Source organism: Artemia sp. Qi Xiang Cuo, chromosome 10 (genome assembly GCF_049724085.1).
Source record: "Artemia sp. Qi Xiang Cuo chromosome 10, ASM4972408v1, whole genome shotgun sequence".
In the NCBI taxonomy this organism is placed as follows: Eukaryota; Metazoa; Arthropoda; class Branchiopoda; order Anostraca; family Artemiidae; genus Artemia; species Artemia sp. Qi Xiang Cuo.
In genome coordinates this window covers 21,183,879-21,200,519 of record NC_142803.1, presented here as the reverse complement: position 1 = coordinate 21,200,519, position 16,641 = coordinate 21,183,879, and the positions used below count along the sequence as shown (strand labels likewise).

Genomic DNA, 16,641 nt, shown 5'->3' with positions numbered 1-16,641 from the left:
TAATAAAAGAGTAGCTTAGTTAAAACTAATACCTTTAGTGGGGCTTCAGATAAAATTTCGACATTTCCATAAACTTGTTCTCGCAATGAGCTTTTATAATGAACATTAATCGAAAAAGTAGTTGCAATTCCTGAATCAGGTTCAAACGGTGATTCTTCCTCACTTAGCTGTTTTCTTCAAAATACTTTTTTAATTTTCGGTTACCTGGTTTTTATTCTCTACTAGGTTGCCCCTAGGGTGAGGGAGGTGGGGGGTAATTGTATCAACCATGATACAATTTTTGAAAAAGACTGCATTTTTTGTTGTGTTTTCTAGTTGAGCGAAATCTAATTTCAGAAATTGATGTCTTATTCCACTGTAAACTCTCAGAATCACAAATAACTGTATAAGCTAGAATAACGATTTTATTGACAGCAAAAATTTCCTGCCCGGATCTGCACATATTCAGAGTGCATTTTTGTAAACAAAAATAAAATTTTTGAAGGAATTCTCAAAAACGAGTATCCATAAAATCTTAAGAATTAGTAGGCTAATTATTTGAAGCTTCGGGGAGTTTGAAGTGGATTGAACTAAATCAAAAGACGACATTCTCACCTGTGTTGTCACATGGCTTATCTATAAGGCCGTTCTTTTGCTTATCATTTTGATAAGATCTTACATATTTCGACAAAGAACGCTTAAAAAGGAAATCTTTGGACTAAGATCTTACTTCTTATCCGGTTCTTCTGCAAACGCCTTTTATCATTCTGCTCTGATCACCGATCTTAGAACAATGATGAGTATATCATCAAAGTTCTCTCGGCATTGTTCTATGTGGCAGAAAAATGGCGTTCTTTGCTCTTATTGATAACATGAGTGATCTTTAAGATCTTAGAAAAATAATGAACTAAAGAATAGTAATCTGTGCAGAAAGATATAGGATCTTATAAGTAAGACCTTATTGCTAAGAACGGGGTTAATGTCTTGGGAACAACTAATGGTATGAAGATGAGAATTCCTAAAAAAATTTTAAATAGATATCAAAATCAATCAAAGGACGCTATGTATAATTTCGTGGAAATTTGATGGATTTAAGAACATATTTTGTTCAATGGCAAAAAACTTTTTTTTGTAACAATCCATATTTTTTATAATAATTTTGTTACTATATTCAGCCTAATCTCATATAATAGTTACAAATTCACGACAAGCAGATCTATGTCGTCATTCACTTTTTTTTTTGTATAGTGATAATTGTTTAATAGTTTCCATACAAAGTCCTTTATTAGGAATCATTTAAGCTAGTTACCCATTTATTATCTTGTAGATAGCTTGGGATCATGGTACTTGGAAGAAAATCAAATCATTGCCAGCAGTATTAACTCAACTGATATTAATAGAGATGGGGCACCTGAATATAACCTAGTATTGGCAGATTTAACAACATCGTTCACAGTCTTAGTTGGAATTTTCTTTCCGTCAGTAACAGGTAAATCCAATAGGCTATAATATATACCCTATAAGTGCAACGAGTAGCTATCAATGTAGAGGGTGATATTAAAATATTAAGTAAAAGTCAGTTCAATGCACAAAAACGTTTAGGTATAAAATTAAAACTCCATATAAACTTTCACTAAATCGCAGCGCTGCGCATAATATACTCAAGAATTTATAGTTGGGTTTGAGTACCTGCATAACATATAATGGGAGATTTTGATCAAATATTTGACACTTGTTTTCACTGTACTGCCTACCCTAGTTCTGCTTAGTTCGCAGGTAATTCCAAGTTTAAATCAAACCTTTGACATATTAAACTTTTTGCGCCACTTTTTGGTAGACCTTTGGCCCTCCTCTTTAACATACAGGATACATGTGCCTAAGCATGAGTAATGAGATTCAGCTTCAAAACTACCGTATGTCTTATAATTATTAGCTTGATCTATTCAAAGGATCCGGAATCCCAATTGATTGAAAACTATATTTGCCCCCACTGAAGTTGCTATTTCTAGTTGCTTCAAGGTCAATTTAGGCAGCTTAAATCTGGCTATTGGGCCTCCTACCTCACTTTTGAATTTTATCCTAGCTTGTGTTAGGCTAATTTTGTTTTCTTTTTCTCCGGTCTCGAGAGGAATTTTTTCATTTATTTTTGGATTGCAATCTGGTTTCTGCCAATTAGTTAGACGAAATTTTCTATTCCTCTCCCCAACTTCTTGATTTTCAGTTTTGATTCTGCTCTTCTCTCTCGTCTCTTTCTCTCTTTGTCTCTTTGCTTGGTCTTCTCTCTACTTTTCCATAATACTCCCCTATCCTACTCCTTTCCTTTAATTTTATGAAATTTGACAGTATGGTTTCTGTATTTCTGCCTAAAATTGCTTCGAGGGAGGCTTGGTAGTGTTTCTTAATTCTTTTAAGCGTTTAATATTAGCAAGATACAAAAGATAAATTCAAACTATGTCCAAATGGGATGGAAAAGTGAAAACTATACTTTAATAGAGGGGTGTTATACACACTGTTCAGTCCCAACTAAGTGTAAATAAAAATGGTAATTCCTTGTTAGCCAGTACACTCTCAAGAATTTAAGTCAGGTTGATCATATTGAAATATAACAAATACGATGAAAATATAATAGTTTAGTAACAAATTATGGAAACCACAACAAAGAATTTGCGCGTTAGGTATTTATCCTAACCTAACCCAACCAAAATACCATCGCTATACATTAAATATTTAATAGAAATATACCTACAACGTAGATTTCAACTGAGCCTACGCTAATTGTCTGCATATGCAGACCATATAAACTGGTTATTGTCTGATCTTCGCAAGGCAAATTCTCGAGTGTGTACTGGCTAACCAGGAAGTACCATACAAATATATCAATAACATAGCACACTTACTTTGGCTACATATCCGAACTTAGAATCTTATATTAACACTAGCTGAGTGTGCGATGCTGCATTTTAGTTTGTAATTAAATAAAAAAAAACAAGTATTTCAACTGAAAGTAAGGAGCAACATAAAAATTTAAAACGAACAGAAATTATTATGTATATGAGGGGCTTTGCCCCCTAGTCAATACCTCGCTCTTTACGCTTTCAAAATTATGTTTTTATCGTTTCGGTTACTATTGAGCCGGGTCGCTCCTTACTTACAGTTCGTTACCACGAACTGTTTGATTGCTCTTAGTTCTTGTCTTTGTCGTTATAATCTCGTACGAATTGAATTGCTCCCAATACATTGTTATGCATGCCTAGAGTACGAAACACTAAATCCGGCTATGAATAGTTTGAATGTGGCCAACTTAATTTACGAAACGTCCTTGATTCAATTTCTACCGATGGTGTGTTTTTTTCACTGAATTTCCAGTATAATTGAATAATAACAATACCCATTTTTGGACAAAATTAGGTTAGAGGCGGGGGGGGGGGGTTATTGGACGAATTACAAAAACTTTGGTAGCCTTTAAGTATCTTACATGCAGAATGAGCACAATTATGACAGAATAGTCAAATGAGGAATTTAATGTACAAAGCTGGACTTGTTTGCTACAATTAGAAGAAAAATCAAAAAAGTAAAAAGCATAAATTTTGCGTGAAATTGAGTTCTTGCAATGTATGCTGCGGTATTAAAAAAAAAAAATGCATTAATTTTTAGCCGTGGAATTAAGATTCCTACAATGTATGCTACAATATTAAAAAAAAAAATTAAATGCATTTTTTTTTAGCCGTGAAATTAAGATTCCTACAATGTATTCTAGAATATTAAAAAAAATTGCATTAATTTTTAGCCTTGAAATTAATATTCCTACAATGTATGCTACAATATTTAAAAACAAAATATAAATGCATTAATTTTTAGCCGTGAAATACACAAATTGTTGTTAGTGGAAGGATATTAATTTGCTGATTATAATTGTTATAAATTTTTTCCCCAAATTTTGAAAGTGTGCTTCATAGTAAAAACCTGATATTGAATATACCTTCTGTTATTCTAAAGCGAGTGTACTAATTTTAATACGATTCGACCTTTTGATCTTACAGTCCTTAGAAGACAAACACTGGAATCCCTTCCTATCTGTACGATATTTTGGTGAATGAGTTGGAAAGCCCTTTGTAAAATTTCCTGGAAAATTATGTGCTTGAATGAATTTGTTATTTACAAAATTGATCCTTATTCGAAAATTTTTCTTTTGTCAAATTCTGAGAGGTTGTTTAGTTCTAATTTATAAAAATCAATAGTTCAAATATACTTAAATTTAATTTTAAAGAAATTTAACTCAGGAGCTTCTACCTTTTCTTATTTCATCTAATATCTTATCAAAAATCACTTTGATGAGTTTATAGAGGAGTTTGGTATAGGTATGGCACAAGCAGTCCCTGTCTTAAGCTCTGTTCAAGGACTCTGTTCAAGGACTCTGTTGCATCCCATTCTTTGACTCATCCTCTTATGTTCTGATTGTACGCCAATGATTAGTATCTTAATAATCTTGAAATGCTCACAGAGGTTTTTTATTTTGGACTATATTTTTTGCTCACTGTATTTTTGTAGTAAGCTGAAATATACGTGAACCATAACTAATTTTTGGAAAAATTGTAGGAAGATCTAAAATTTATTTTATTAAAGGTTTTTTCTGCTATATTTTCCTTATTGATCTATTTATTTCCAAATTAGTTTGAATTTTAATTGCAAGAAGCCAAAAATATTTATTTTTTGAAGTCAAATTCTCATTGATGGATTTTGGATTCTTGTGTCCACGCAAGAATCAACCATTAGGCAGAAGACTTGATCCAGGCCCAATAAACAACAGAATTGCAAGCATGGAAATAATTCATACCAGCAGAAGCAGTGACAACCTAATAAAGAGCGACCCGCGACCCAGAGAAGTTAAACTATAAAACACTATAAACTATAAAAAAACTATAAAATTTCGGCTTTAGAGCTTATGTCACACAATAATACTTTTGTAAAAACTGAACTAACTCGAAAAAGTAGATTGTAGACCTCATTTGTGTGCAGAAAGCTTGAAATATTTAACGATTGCATTGTTTCTCTTCAAAGAATCTTCTTTAGAACATATACCACACAGTATTGCTTCTGACTTAATTAAAGAAAGTTCCGAAAAAGAAGTTTTTCAAAGAAAAGTAAAGGCCATATTAAACTTTCGATTAGCAGAAATAAATTCACAGAATAAATCAAACTCAGAACGACCAGAAATTATAATTAAAGAATAAATGAAGCCCAAAATGAACAGAAATTAAACATACAATCACAGCAAACAGAATCTTAAAACAAATAAAACTTAAATTGAATATGAAATGAAGCTTAAAAAGAACAAAAATCACGATAAACAAGAGTGTGGCTACTGCCCCCTTCCCTAACTGTAGAAGTCTGAAGCTCACTGCATCATTGGCGCTTCACTGTGTTTGCTATTTGATCGCTGCTACTGCGATAGGGTGATTAACTGAAAAAAGGATAAAGATCCTCCTGAACCATTAATGGCGCATAGGGCGTCGAGTCGATGTTTCAGTTGTTGGGTGTTTTTACAGGGACAAGTAGCAAGCTTGTCGCCCAACCTTGCTGCAGCGGGGATCGAACCTTGGTGCTCGGTATTGGCAAGCAGAGCATCAATCCACTCTGCTACAACAACTGAAAAATTTCTTAAATAATATATTTTTTTTAAGGTATAATGGCTGGCTGCAACCGCTCTGGGGACTTAGCTGACCCTCAAAAGGCCATCCCTCTAGGAACTATTGCAGCGATTCTAACTACTTCATTCGTATATATATCCTGTCTTTTTCTTTTTGGCGCCACTTTGGATCCACTCCTTATGAGAGATAAGTAAGTGTTGCCCATTACTTTATTTGAAGAATTTTCCTTCATCGTTTTCTAGTCAATCTTAAAATGCGATGTATTTTTTTTTCACTCGATAAATTCGTAGGCTATTACTCTGAATATATCTTATTATTTATTTCACGGAAGATTTGTATATATATATATGTGAAAACTAAAGTAAATTCTAGTGCACAAAATATTATACTCTTTGAATCAACGGGAAGGTGGGGGGGGATAATAAAACGGTACTAAATAACATCCTATTAATAAAAAATAATCCTTTCTTCACCTTTAAGTGCCTCAGTATGTTTATTTTTTTTAAGTTTCTTTGTTATCCGGGCCTTTTTTTTTTTTAATTCAATGAACCAAATTGCAAATCGTTACTTAAGACCAGATTCATCCAAAATCTAATAAGAGAACTTGCGTTTTCAGTATTCATCAATCCGACCCTTTTGAGGGAGGGACATTCCTGAAATCGAGATAAAAAAATTCTGAAAATAGCAAATGTGATTCATGGAATTTGCAGTTTTTCTCATTTTTATAGAAATTTGTGTTTTCCGAAAATTAAACATTCGAAATAGATGAAAAAAGGGAGAAAGCGAGATAATGGGGGTTTTATTAAATTAAAAGTTCTGACCGAATTTTTCCTGCTGAATTCCAAAATCTTAAAATCCTTAATTAAACAAATTGGAAGAGGATTGAGAATTTAAAAGGTTACCGCGAATACTTTTTTTTAAATTTCTTGTACGACTGAACACGACTTTTTTTTTGTAAGGAACAAAAAAAGTGGCAAGGACTACAAAAACGAGGACAAGAAATTGAACAAAAATGCTTCCAGACAAGGCTGTCAAAATCAGTGGTGACCATTCGGGTGGGCGGTGCATTTCATTCTTGATTCTCCCTAGATTTTGAAAAAAAACTTTTTGGGATATTTTCTTTGACAAGTGCCTTTTTTGGTGTTTTCATTGGAAAACTGAAAAAAAAACAAGCAAAATATTTCTCCACTTCTGATTTTATGCACTAGTAGGGTAAGAGGTACCATTTTGCTTACACACATAGCAAATACCATGTTATTCTACGAGACACATAGCAAATACTTCTACGGGACACATAGCAAATACCATGTTATCTAACAGACATAGGAAATATCATGTTATTCTACGACTTTATGTTCCTTCCGGTTTTTCTGGTAGGAAATTCTATTCTAGAGGTCATTACATCTTTGCTAAGAGATTTGTTTTCTGGTAGGTATAATCTGGTTTGGTAGGTACAATCTGGTTAGGTGGGTATAATCACATTGCCTATTCAAAGGTAGCGTGCAATTTAAACCGTATCAATTATTTTATTCCAGTTTTTCTAAAAACCAGTATTGTCTATAACTTAATTTACGTTGGTTAAACTTCCGATGGTTAAGAAAGCGTACCAGGTAATTAAAGTATGAGGAATGGGATGCTATAATTAGAATGATTTTAAGTTGAAAAATTGTGACGTAAAAATAACTCAGTTATTTGCTTGCGTGTATAGGAATTCCCATGTTATTGGCTTGCTTGTATTTTGTGTTAAAATAAGTAGTTTTTGTATCTTTTAAAAGAGCTTTAAGGGGTTTGAGAGACTCAGTTGCCTAATTCCGTGTGGTTTTCCTTTACTTGGTGGTCATTAAAAACAAAATTTTTGTGTTAAATAAATAGTTTTTGTATATTTTAAACGATCCTTAAAAGGTTTGAGAGACTCAGTTGCCTTATTCCGTGTGAAGTTTCTTTACTTTTAGGTCATTATAATAAAAAATTATTATTTAATTTAATTTTGTTAGAGACTATTTATAATTAATAATGGTGATTTTTATTTACTTTATTTTAATTAAAAAATAAATTTTTGTGTTAAATAAGTATTTTCTATATCTTTTAAAATAGCTTTAAGGGGTTTGAGAGACTCAGTTGCCGGATTCCGAGTAGTTTTTCTTTAATTGGTTGACAATTAAAACGAAAAATTTGTTTTTAAATATTAGGTTTTTTTAATTTTTAAAGATCTTTACTGGGTTTGAGAGACTCAGTTGCCGGATTCCATGTGGTTTTTATTTACTTGGTGGTCATTAAAAAAAAAAATTTGTGGTCATTTGTTGTATCTTTTAAAAGAGCTTTACGGGGATTGAGAGACTCAGTTGCCTAAGTCCGTGTGATTTTTCTTTACTTGCTGGTCATTAAAAACGAAATTTTTGTGTTAAATCAGCAGTTTTTGTATCTTTTAAAAGAGCTTTAAGGGGTTTGAGACTCAGATGCCGGTTTCTGTGTGGTTTTTCTTTATTTGGTACTCATTAAAAACGAAATTTTTATGTTTAATAAATAGTTTTTGTATCTTTTAAAAGAGATTTACGTGGATTGAGAGACTCAGTTGCCGGATTCCAGGTGGTTTTTATTTACTTGGTGGTCATTAAAAACGAAATTTTTGTGTTAAATAAGTAGTTTTTGTATCTTTTAAAAGAGATTTATGGGGCTTGAGAGACTCAGTTGCCGGATTCCGTGTGGTTTTTCTTTACTTGGTGGTCACTAAAAAAGAAATTTGTTTGTTAAATAAGTAGTTTTTGTATCTTTTAAAATAGATTTAAAGGTATTGATAGACTCAGTTGCCTAATTCCGTGTGGTTTTCCTTTACTTGGTGGTCATTAAAAACGAAATTTGTGTGTTAAATAAGTAGTTTTTGCATCTTTTAAAAGAGCTTTTAGGGGTTTGAGAGACTCAGTTGCTGGATTCCTTGTGGTTTTTCTTTACTTGGTGGTCATTAAAAACGAAATTTTTGTGTTAAATTAGTAGTTTTTGTATCTTTTAAAAGAGCTTTATGGGGATTGAGAGACTCAGTTGCCAGATTCCGTGTGGTTTTTCTTTACTTGGTGGTCAATAAAAACGAAATTTTTGTGTTAAATAAGTAGTTTTGGTATCTTTTAAAAGAGCTTTACAGGGTTTGAGAGACTCAGTTGCCTAATTCCGCGTGTTTTTTCTTTACTTAAGGGTAGTTAAAAACGATATTTTTGTGTTAAATAAGATGTTTTTTTATCCTTTAAAAGAGCTTTACGGGGTGCGAGAGACTCAGTTGTCTGATTTAGTTTGGTTTTTCTTTACTTGTTGAAAATTTGTTTTATATTTTAAAAGAGATTTACAGGGTTTGAGAGACTCAGTTGCCTGATTCCGTGTGGTTTTTCTTTACTTGGTGGTCATTAGAAACGAAATTTTTGTGTTAAATAAGTAGTTTTTGTATCTTTTAAAAGAGCTTTACGGGGATTGAGAGACTCAGTTGCCGGATTCCATGTGGTTTTTCATTACTTGGTGGTCATTAAAAACGAAATTTTTGTGTTAAATCAGTAGTTTTTGTATATTTTAAAAGAGCTTTAAGGGGTTTGAGAGACTCAGTTGTCTGATTCCGTGTGGTTTTTCTTTACTTGGTTGTCATTTGTTGTATCTTTTAAAAGAGCTTTAAAGAGTTTGAGAGACTCAGTTGCCTAATTCAGTGTGGTTTTCCTTTACTTGGTGGTCATTAAAAACGAAATTTTTGTGTTAAATCAGTAGTTTTTGTATCTTTTAAAAGATTTTTAAGGGGTTTGAGAGACTCAGTTGCCTGATTCCGTGTGGTTTTTCTTTAGTTAGTGGTCATTTGTTGTATCTTTTAAAAGAGCATTACAGAGTTTGAGAGACTCAGTTGCCTAATTCCGTGTGGTTTTACTTTACTTGGTGGTCATTAAAAACGAAATTTTTGTGTTAAATCAGTAGTTTTTGTATCTTTTAAAAGAGCTTTAAGGGGTTTGAGAGACTCACTTGCCTGATCCCGTGTGGTTTTTCTTTACTTGGTGGTCATTTGTTGTATCTTTTAAAAGAGCTTTACAGGGTTTGAGAGACTCAGTTGCCTAATTCCGTGTGATTTTTCTTTACTTGATGGTCGTTAAAAACGAAATTTTTGTTTTAAATAATTAGTTTTTGTATCTTTTAAAAGAGCTTTACGGGGTTTGAGAGACTCAGTTGCCTGATTCCGTGTGATTTTTCTTTACTTGGTAGTCATTAAAAACGAAATTTTTGGGTTAAATAAGTAGTTTTTGTATCTTTTAAAAGAGCTTTACGGGGATTGAGAGACTCAGTTTTAGCTTGTCACAGTTACATTTTCTTGATTTTTCAAAGTTCATTTTGAATTTCTTTCGGTGAAATGCAAGAGTTGGAATATTTCAGTAGTGTTTGGTTGTGGTTTACCTTGTAACAGTTACATTTTATTTATTTTTCTAAGTTCATAGTTTATTTCTTTATCTGAAATGAAAGAGTTTTCATATTTCTGTCTTGTTTGGTTTTGTTTTACCTTGTCTCAGTTACAGTTTCTTGATTTCTCAAAGTTCATTTTGAATTTCTTTCGTTGAAATGCAAGAGTTGGAATATTTCAGTAGTGTTTGGTTGTGGTTTACCTTGTCACAGTTACATTTTCTTGATTTTCCAAAGTTCATTTTGAATATCTTTTATTGAAATGCAAGAGTTGGAATATTTCAGTAGTGTTTGGTTGTGGTTTACCTTGTCATAGTTACATTTTCTTGATTTTTCAAAGTTCATTTTGAATTTCTTTCGTTGAAATTCAAGATTTGGAATATTTCAGTAGCTTTTGTTTGTGGTTTACCATGCCAAAGTTTCATTTAATATATTTTTCAAATTTAATTTAGAAATTATATATATTATACTACCTAGATTTAAAATTTCAGTAGTGTTTGGTTGTGGTTTACATATAATATGATACATAATAAATTTTATAATTTTAAATTTATTTAGTTCATTCTTTTTATTAATCTATATGTACTATATAATTATGGTTTGTTCCTTGTTTACCTATTCAAAGTTACATTTTCTTGATTTTTCAAATTTCATTTTGAATTTCTTTCATTGAAATTCAAGAGTTGGAATATTCCAGTAGTGTTTGCTTGTGGTTTACCTTGTCACAGTTACATTTTCTTGATTTTTCAAAGTTCAATTTGAATTTCTTTCGTTGAAATGCAAGAGTTGGAATATTTCAGTAGTGTTTGGTTGTGGTTTACCTTGTCTCTGGTACATTCTATTTATCTTACAAAGTACATTTTGATGGGCTATTATTGTAAAGTATTTGATTGTATATTACTGTAGCTTTTTGTTATTGTTTAACTGGTCTCAGTTACATTTCCTTGTTTTGTCCTTGTGCATTTTGAATTTCTTTTGTTTTAAATAAATTTTGTGTCTAGTACTCTATTGTTTTCGTACTGTTTAACAAGACAATGTTTAATTTTCATGATTTTTCTTAGTTCATTTATATTTTATTTCGCTTCTTTTCAATTTTTGGTATAGTTCTTTTGCGTTTGTTTGTGGTTTAAATATAAACAGCTTCTTATAAATGATTTTTAATAGATCATTTTGATTTTCTTTCGCTCTGATTCTCTTGTTTTACTATTACAGTTTGTATTTTTTGTGGGTTTAATTTACAAAGTTACATTTAAAATATTTTTAAAATAAAAAAATTAAGATAATTAAATTTATATAACTATAATTAATATTAAATAATTTTGTTTTGTTTTTTTTTCTTTTAAAAATTAAATTTTATTGATTTTTCAAAGTTCATTTTTAATTTCTTTCGTTAAATGCAAGAATTGGAATATTTCAGTAGTGTTTGGTTGTGGTTTACCTTGTCACAGTTACATTCTCTTGATTTTTCTAAGTTCATTTTGAATTTCTTTAGTTGAAATGCAAGAGTTGGAATATTTCAGAAGTGTTTGGTTGTAATGTACCTTGTCAAAGATACATGTTCTTGATTTTTCAAAGTTCATTTTGAATTTATTTTGTTGAAATTCAAGATTTGGAATATTTCAGTTGTGTTTGGCTGTGGTTTACCTTGTCACAGTTACATTTTCTTTATTTTTCAAAGTTCATTTGATTTTCTTTAGTTTAAATGCACGAGTTATAATCATTGATGAGTGTGTGTGTGCTTTTTAACTTTTACATTGGTAAATTTATAGAATGTTATATTTTCAGTTTGTAGTTATTTATTATTATTGCTATTTTTGTTAGATTTGAGTAGTGTTTGGGTATGTTTAACATTGTAACTTTTAAATTTTCTTTATTTTTACATGATCATTTTTTTTTTCTTTCGTTGAAATGCAAGAGTTGGAATATTTCAGTAGCTTTTGATTTTTATTTAAATTTTAACATTTAAAATTTCCTTATTTTTCATAGTTAATCTTGAATTTTTATCTTCTAAAAGCAATAGTTTGAATATTACACTAGTGTATTGAAATTTTCCAAAGTTTCAAAAATAAATTCTATTGATTTTTCAAAATTTATTTGGAATTTTTTTCGTTGAAAAGCAAGAGTTGGAATATTTAACTAGTGATTTGTATTGGTTTACATTGTCAGAGTTACATTCTCTTGATTTTCAATGTTCATTTTGAATTTCTTTTCAGTTGAAGTTACATTTTCTTGATTTTTCAAATTTCATTTTTTTTTACTTTCGTTGAAATTAAAGAGTTGTAATATTTCAGTAGTGTTTTTTCTTTTTTTAACGTGTCAAATCTTAATTTAATAGATTTTTAAATTTTCATTTCGAATTTCTGTTGTTTAAATGCAATAGTTGGAATATTTCAGTAGTGTTTTGTTTTTGTTTACCTTGTCAGTGTTAAATTTTCCTGATTTTTCAATATTAATTTTGAATTTCTTTAGTTGAAATGCAAGAGTTGGAATATTTCAGTAGTGTTTGGTTGTGGTTTACCTTGTCACAGTTACATTTTCTTGATTTTTCAAAGTTCATTTTGAATTTCTTTCGTTGAAATGCAAGAGTTGGAATATTTCAGTAGTGTTTGCTTGTGGTTTACCTTGTCACAGTTACATTTTCTTGATTTTTCAAAATTTATTTTGAATTTCTTTCGTTGAAATGCAAGATTTGGAATATTTAAGTAGTGTTTGGTTGTGATTTACCTTTTCATAGTTACATTTTCTTGATTTTTCAAAGTACAATATTAATTTCTTTCGCTTAAATGCAAGAGTTGGACAATTTCTGTAGTTTTTTGTGTTGGTTGATCTTTTCTCATTTTATTATTCCTTTAATTACATTTATCATTTTGATTTTCTTTACTAGTTTAGATAGTTTTGTAATATTTCTTCTGTGTTTTGTTGTGTTTTACATTGTCACAGTTACTTTTTATTTATTTTTAAATGTTAATTTTGAATTTCTTTCTTTGAAATGCATGCGTTGGAATATTTCTGTTGTGTTTGCGTATGGTTGACCTTTTCACTGTTACATTTTCTTGATTTTTCAAAGTTCATTTTGAATTTCTTTCGTTGAAATGCAAGAGTTGGAATATTTCAGTAGTGTTTGGTTGTGGTTTACCTTGTCACAGTTACATTTTCTTGATTTTTCAAAGTTCATTTTGAATTTCTTTCGTTGAAATGCAAGAGTTGGAATATTTCAGTAGTGTTTGGTTGTGGTTTACCTTGTCACAGTTACATTTTCTTGATTTTTCCAAGTTTATTTCTAATTTCTTTCACTGAAATGCATTAATTGGACTATTTCACTTGCGTTTTTTAATGTTTTAGAATGTCACTGTTACAGTTTCGTGTTTTTTCTATGTTCTTTTCGAATTTGATTCTATGTATTTAATTTGTTGGTGTATTTCAGTAGTGTTTGGTTGTGATTTACCTTGTCATAGTTACATTTTCTTGATTTTTCAAAGTTCAGTATTAATTTCTTTTGTTTAAATGCACGATTTGAAATATTTCAGTAGTGTATGGTTGTGGTTTACCTTGTCACATTTACATTTTCTTTATTTTTAAACGTACATTTGATTTTCTTTAGTTGAAATTAAAGAGTTCGAATCTTTGATTTGTGTTTTGGTGTTTTGTAACATTAAAATTTGACTACTTCTTTAAGGTAATATTTTCTTGGTTATTTTATTAATATTTTTTGCACTTGTTTTACTAATTCTGTTTTTTTTTTGGGTGTATTATCTTTTAACTGTTTCATTTTATCGATTTTTCAAATCTGATTTTTAATTTTTTTCTTTGAAATGCAAGAGTTGTAATATTTCAGTAGTGTATGGTTATGGTTTACCATGTCACAGCTACATGTTAACGAATTTTCCAAGTACATTTTGAATTTCTTTCGTTTAAAATTACGATTTGGAACATATAAGTAGTGTTTGATAGCGATTTTACTGGTAGCACTTCAATTCTCTTGTTTCAACATTGTTCATTTTTATTTTCATACGCTTAAAATCTAGTGAGGGTCGATTGAAAACTTTTAAGAATACGGTTTTACTTATCACAGTTACATTTTCTTGATTTTTCAAAGTTCATTTTGAATTTCTTTCGTTGAAATGCAAGAGTTGGAATATTTCAGTAGTGTTTGGTTGTGGTTTACCTTGTCACAGTTACATTTTCTTGATTTTTCAAAGTTCATTTTGAATTTCTTTCGTTGAAATGCAAGAGTTGGAATATTTCAGTAGTGTTTGGTTGTGGTTTACCTTGTCACAGTTACATTTTCTTGATTTTTCAAAGTTCATTTTGAATTTCTTTCGTTGAAATGCAAGAGTTGGAATATTTCAGTAGTGTTTGGTTGTGGTTTACCTTGTCACAGTTACATTTTCTTGATTTTTCAAAGTTCATTTTGAATTTCTTTCGTTGAAATGCAAGAGTTGGAATATTTCAGTAGTGTTTGGTTGTGGTTTACCTTGTCACAGTTACATTTTCTTGATTTTTCAAAGTTCATTTTGAATTTCTTTCGTTGAAATGCAAGAGTTGGAATATTTCAGTAGTGTTTGGTTGTGGTTTACCTTGTCACAGTTACATTTTCTTGATTTTTCAAAGTTCATTTTGAATTTCTTTCGTTGAAATGCAAGAGTTGGAATATTTCAGTAGTGTTTGGTTGTGGTTTACCTTGTCACAGTTACATTTTCTTGATTTTTCAAAGTTCATTTTGAATTTCTTTCGTTGAAATGCAAGAGTTGGAATATTTCAGTAGTGTTTGGTTGTGGTTTACCTTGTCACAGTTACATTTTCTTGATTTTTCAAAGTTCATTTTGAATTTCTTTCGTTGAAATGCAAGAGTTGGAATATTTCAGTAGTGTTTGGTTGTGGTTTACCTTGTCACAGTTACATTTTCTTGATTTTTCAAAGTTCATTTTGAATTTCTTTCGTTGAAATGCAAGAGTTGGAATATTTCAGTAGTGTTTGGTTGTGGTTTACCTTGTCACAGTTACATTTTCTTGATTTTTCAAAGTTCATTTTGAATTTCTTTCGTTGAAATGCAAGAGTTGGAATATTTCAGTAGTGTTTGGTTGTGGTTTACCTTGTCACAGTTACATTTTCTTGATTTTTCAAAGTTCATTTTGAATTTCTTTCGTTGAAATGCAAGAGTTGGAATATTTCAGTAGTGTTTGGTTGTGGTTTACCTTGTCACAGTTACATTTTCTTGATTTTTCAAAGTTCATTTTGAATTTCTTTCGTTGAAATGCAAGAGTTGGAATATTTCAGTAGTGTTTGGTTGTGGTTTACCTTGTCACAGTTACATTTTCTTGATTTTTCAAAGTTCATTTTGAATTTCTTTCGTTGAAATGCAAGAGTTGGAATATTTCAGTAGTGTTTGGTTGTGGTTTACCTTGTCACAGTTACATTTTCTTGATTTTTCAAAGTTCATTTTGAATTTCTTTCGTTGAAATGCAAGAGTTGGAATATTTCAGTAGTGTTTGGTTGTGGTTTACCTTGTCACAGTTACATTTTCTTGATTTTTCAAAGTTCATTTTGAATTTCTTTCGTTGAAATGCAAGAGTTGGAATATTTCAGTAGTGTTTGGTTGTGGTTTACCTTGTCACAGTTACATTTTCTTGATTTTTCAAAGTTCATTTTGAATTTCTTTCGTTGAAATGCAAGAGTTGGAATATTTCAGTAGTGTTTGGTTGTGGTTTACCTTGTCACAGTTACATTTTCTTGATTTTTCAAAGTTCATTTTGAATTTCTTTCGTTGAAATGCAAGAGTTGGAATATTTCAGTAGTGTTTGGTTGTGGTTTACCTTGTCACAGTTACATTTTCTTGATTTTTCAAAGTTCATTTTGAATTTCTTTCGTTGAAATGCAAGAGTTGGAATATTTCAGTAGTGTTTGGTTGTGGTTTACCTTGTCACAGTTACATTTTCTTGATTTTTCAAAGTTCATTTTGAATTTCTTTCGTTGAAATGCAAGAGTTGGAATATTTCAGTAGTGTTTGGTTGTGGTTTACCTTGTCACAGTTACATTTTCTTGATTTTTCAAAGTTCATTTTGAATTTCTTTCGTTGAAATGCAAGAGTTGGAATATTTCAGTAGTGTTTGGTTGTGGTTTACCTTGTCACAGTTACATTTTCTTGATTTTTCAAAGTTCATTTTGAATTTCTTTCGTTGAAATGCAAGAGTTGGAATATTTCAGTAGTGTTTGGTTGTGGTTTACCTTGTCACAGTTACATTTTCTTGATTTTTCAAAGTTCATTTTGAATTTCTTTCGTTGAAATGCAAGAGTTGGAATATTTCAGTAGTGTTTGGTTGTGGTTTACCTTGTCACAGTTACATTTTCTTGATTTTTCAAAGTTCATTTTGAATTTCTTTCGTTGAAATGCAAGAGTTGGAATATTTCAGTAGTGTTTGGTTGTGGTTTACCTTGTCACAGTTACATTTTCTTGATTTTTCAAAGTTCATTTTGAATTTCTTTCGTTGAAATGCAAGAGTTGGAATATTTCAGTAGTGTTTGGTTGTGGTTTACCTTGTCACAGTTACATTTTCTTGATTTTTCAAAGTTCATTTTGAATTTCTTTCGTTGAAATGCA

The 16,641-nt window shown here is 30.5% G+C and overlaps 1 protein-coding gene across 1 annotated transcript in view; it reads left to right on the top strand.

Moving 5' to 3' along the window:
* The window catches only part of LOC148947573 (solute carrier family 12 member 4-like), a 396,387-nt gene that overhangs the window by 206,312 nt on the left and 173,434 nt on the right, over positions 1-16,641 (top strand). Inside the window, 2 exon segments of the mRNA XM_089095942.1 lie at positions 1,307-1,468; positions 5,661-5,817. Of these exon segments, the coding sequence (XP_088952068.1) occupies positions 1,307-1,468; positions 5,661-5,817 (319 nt within the window).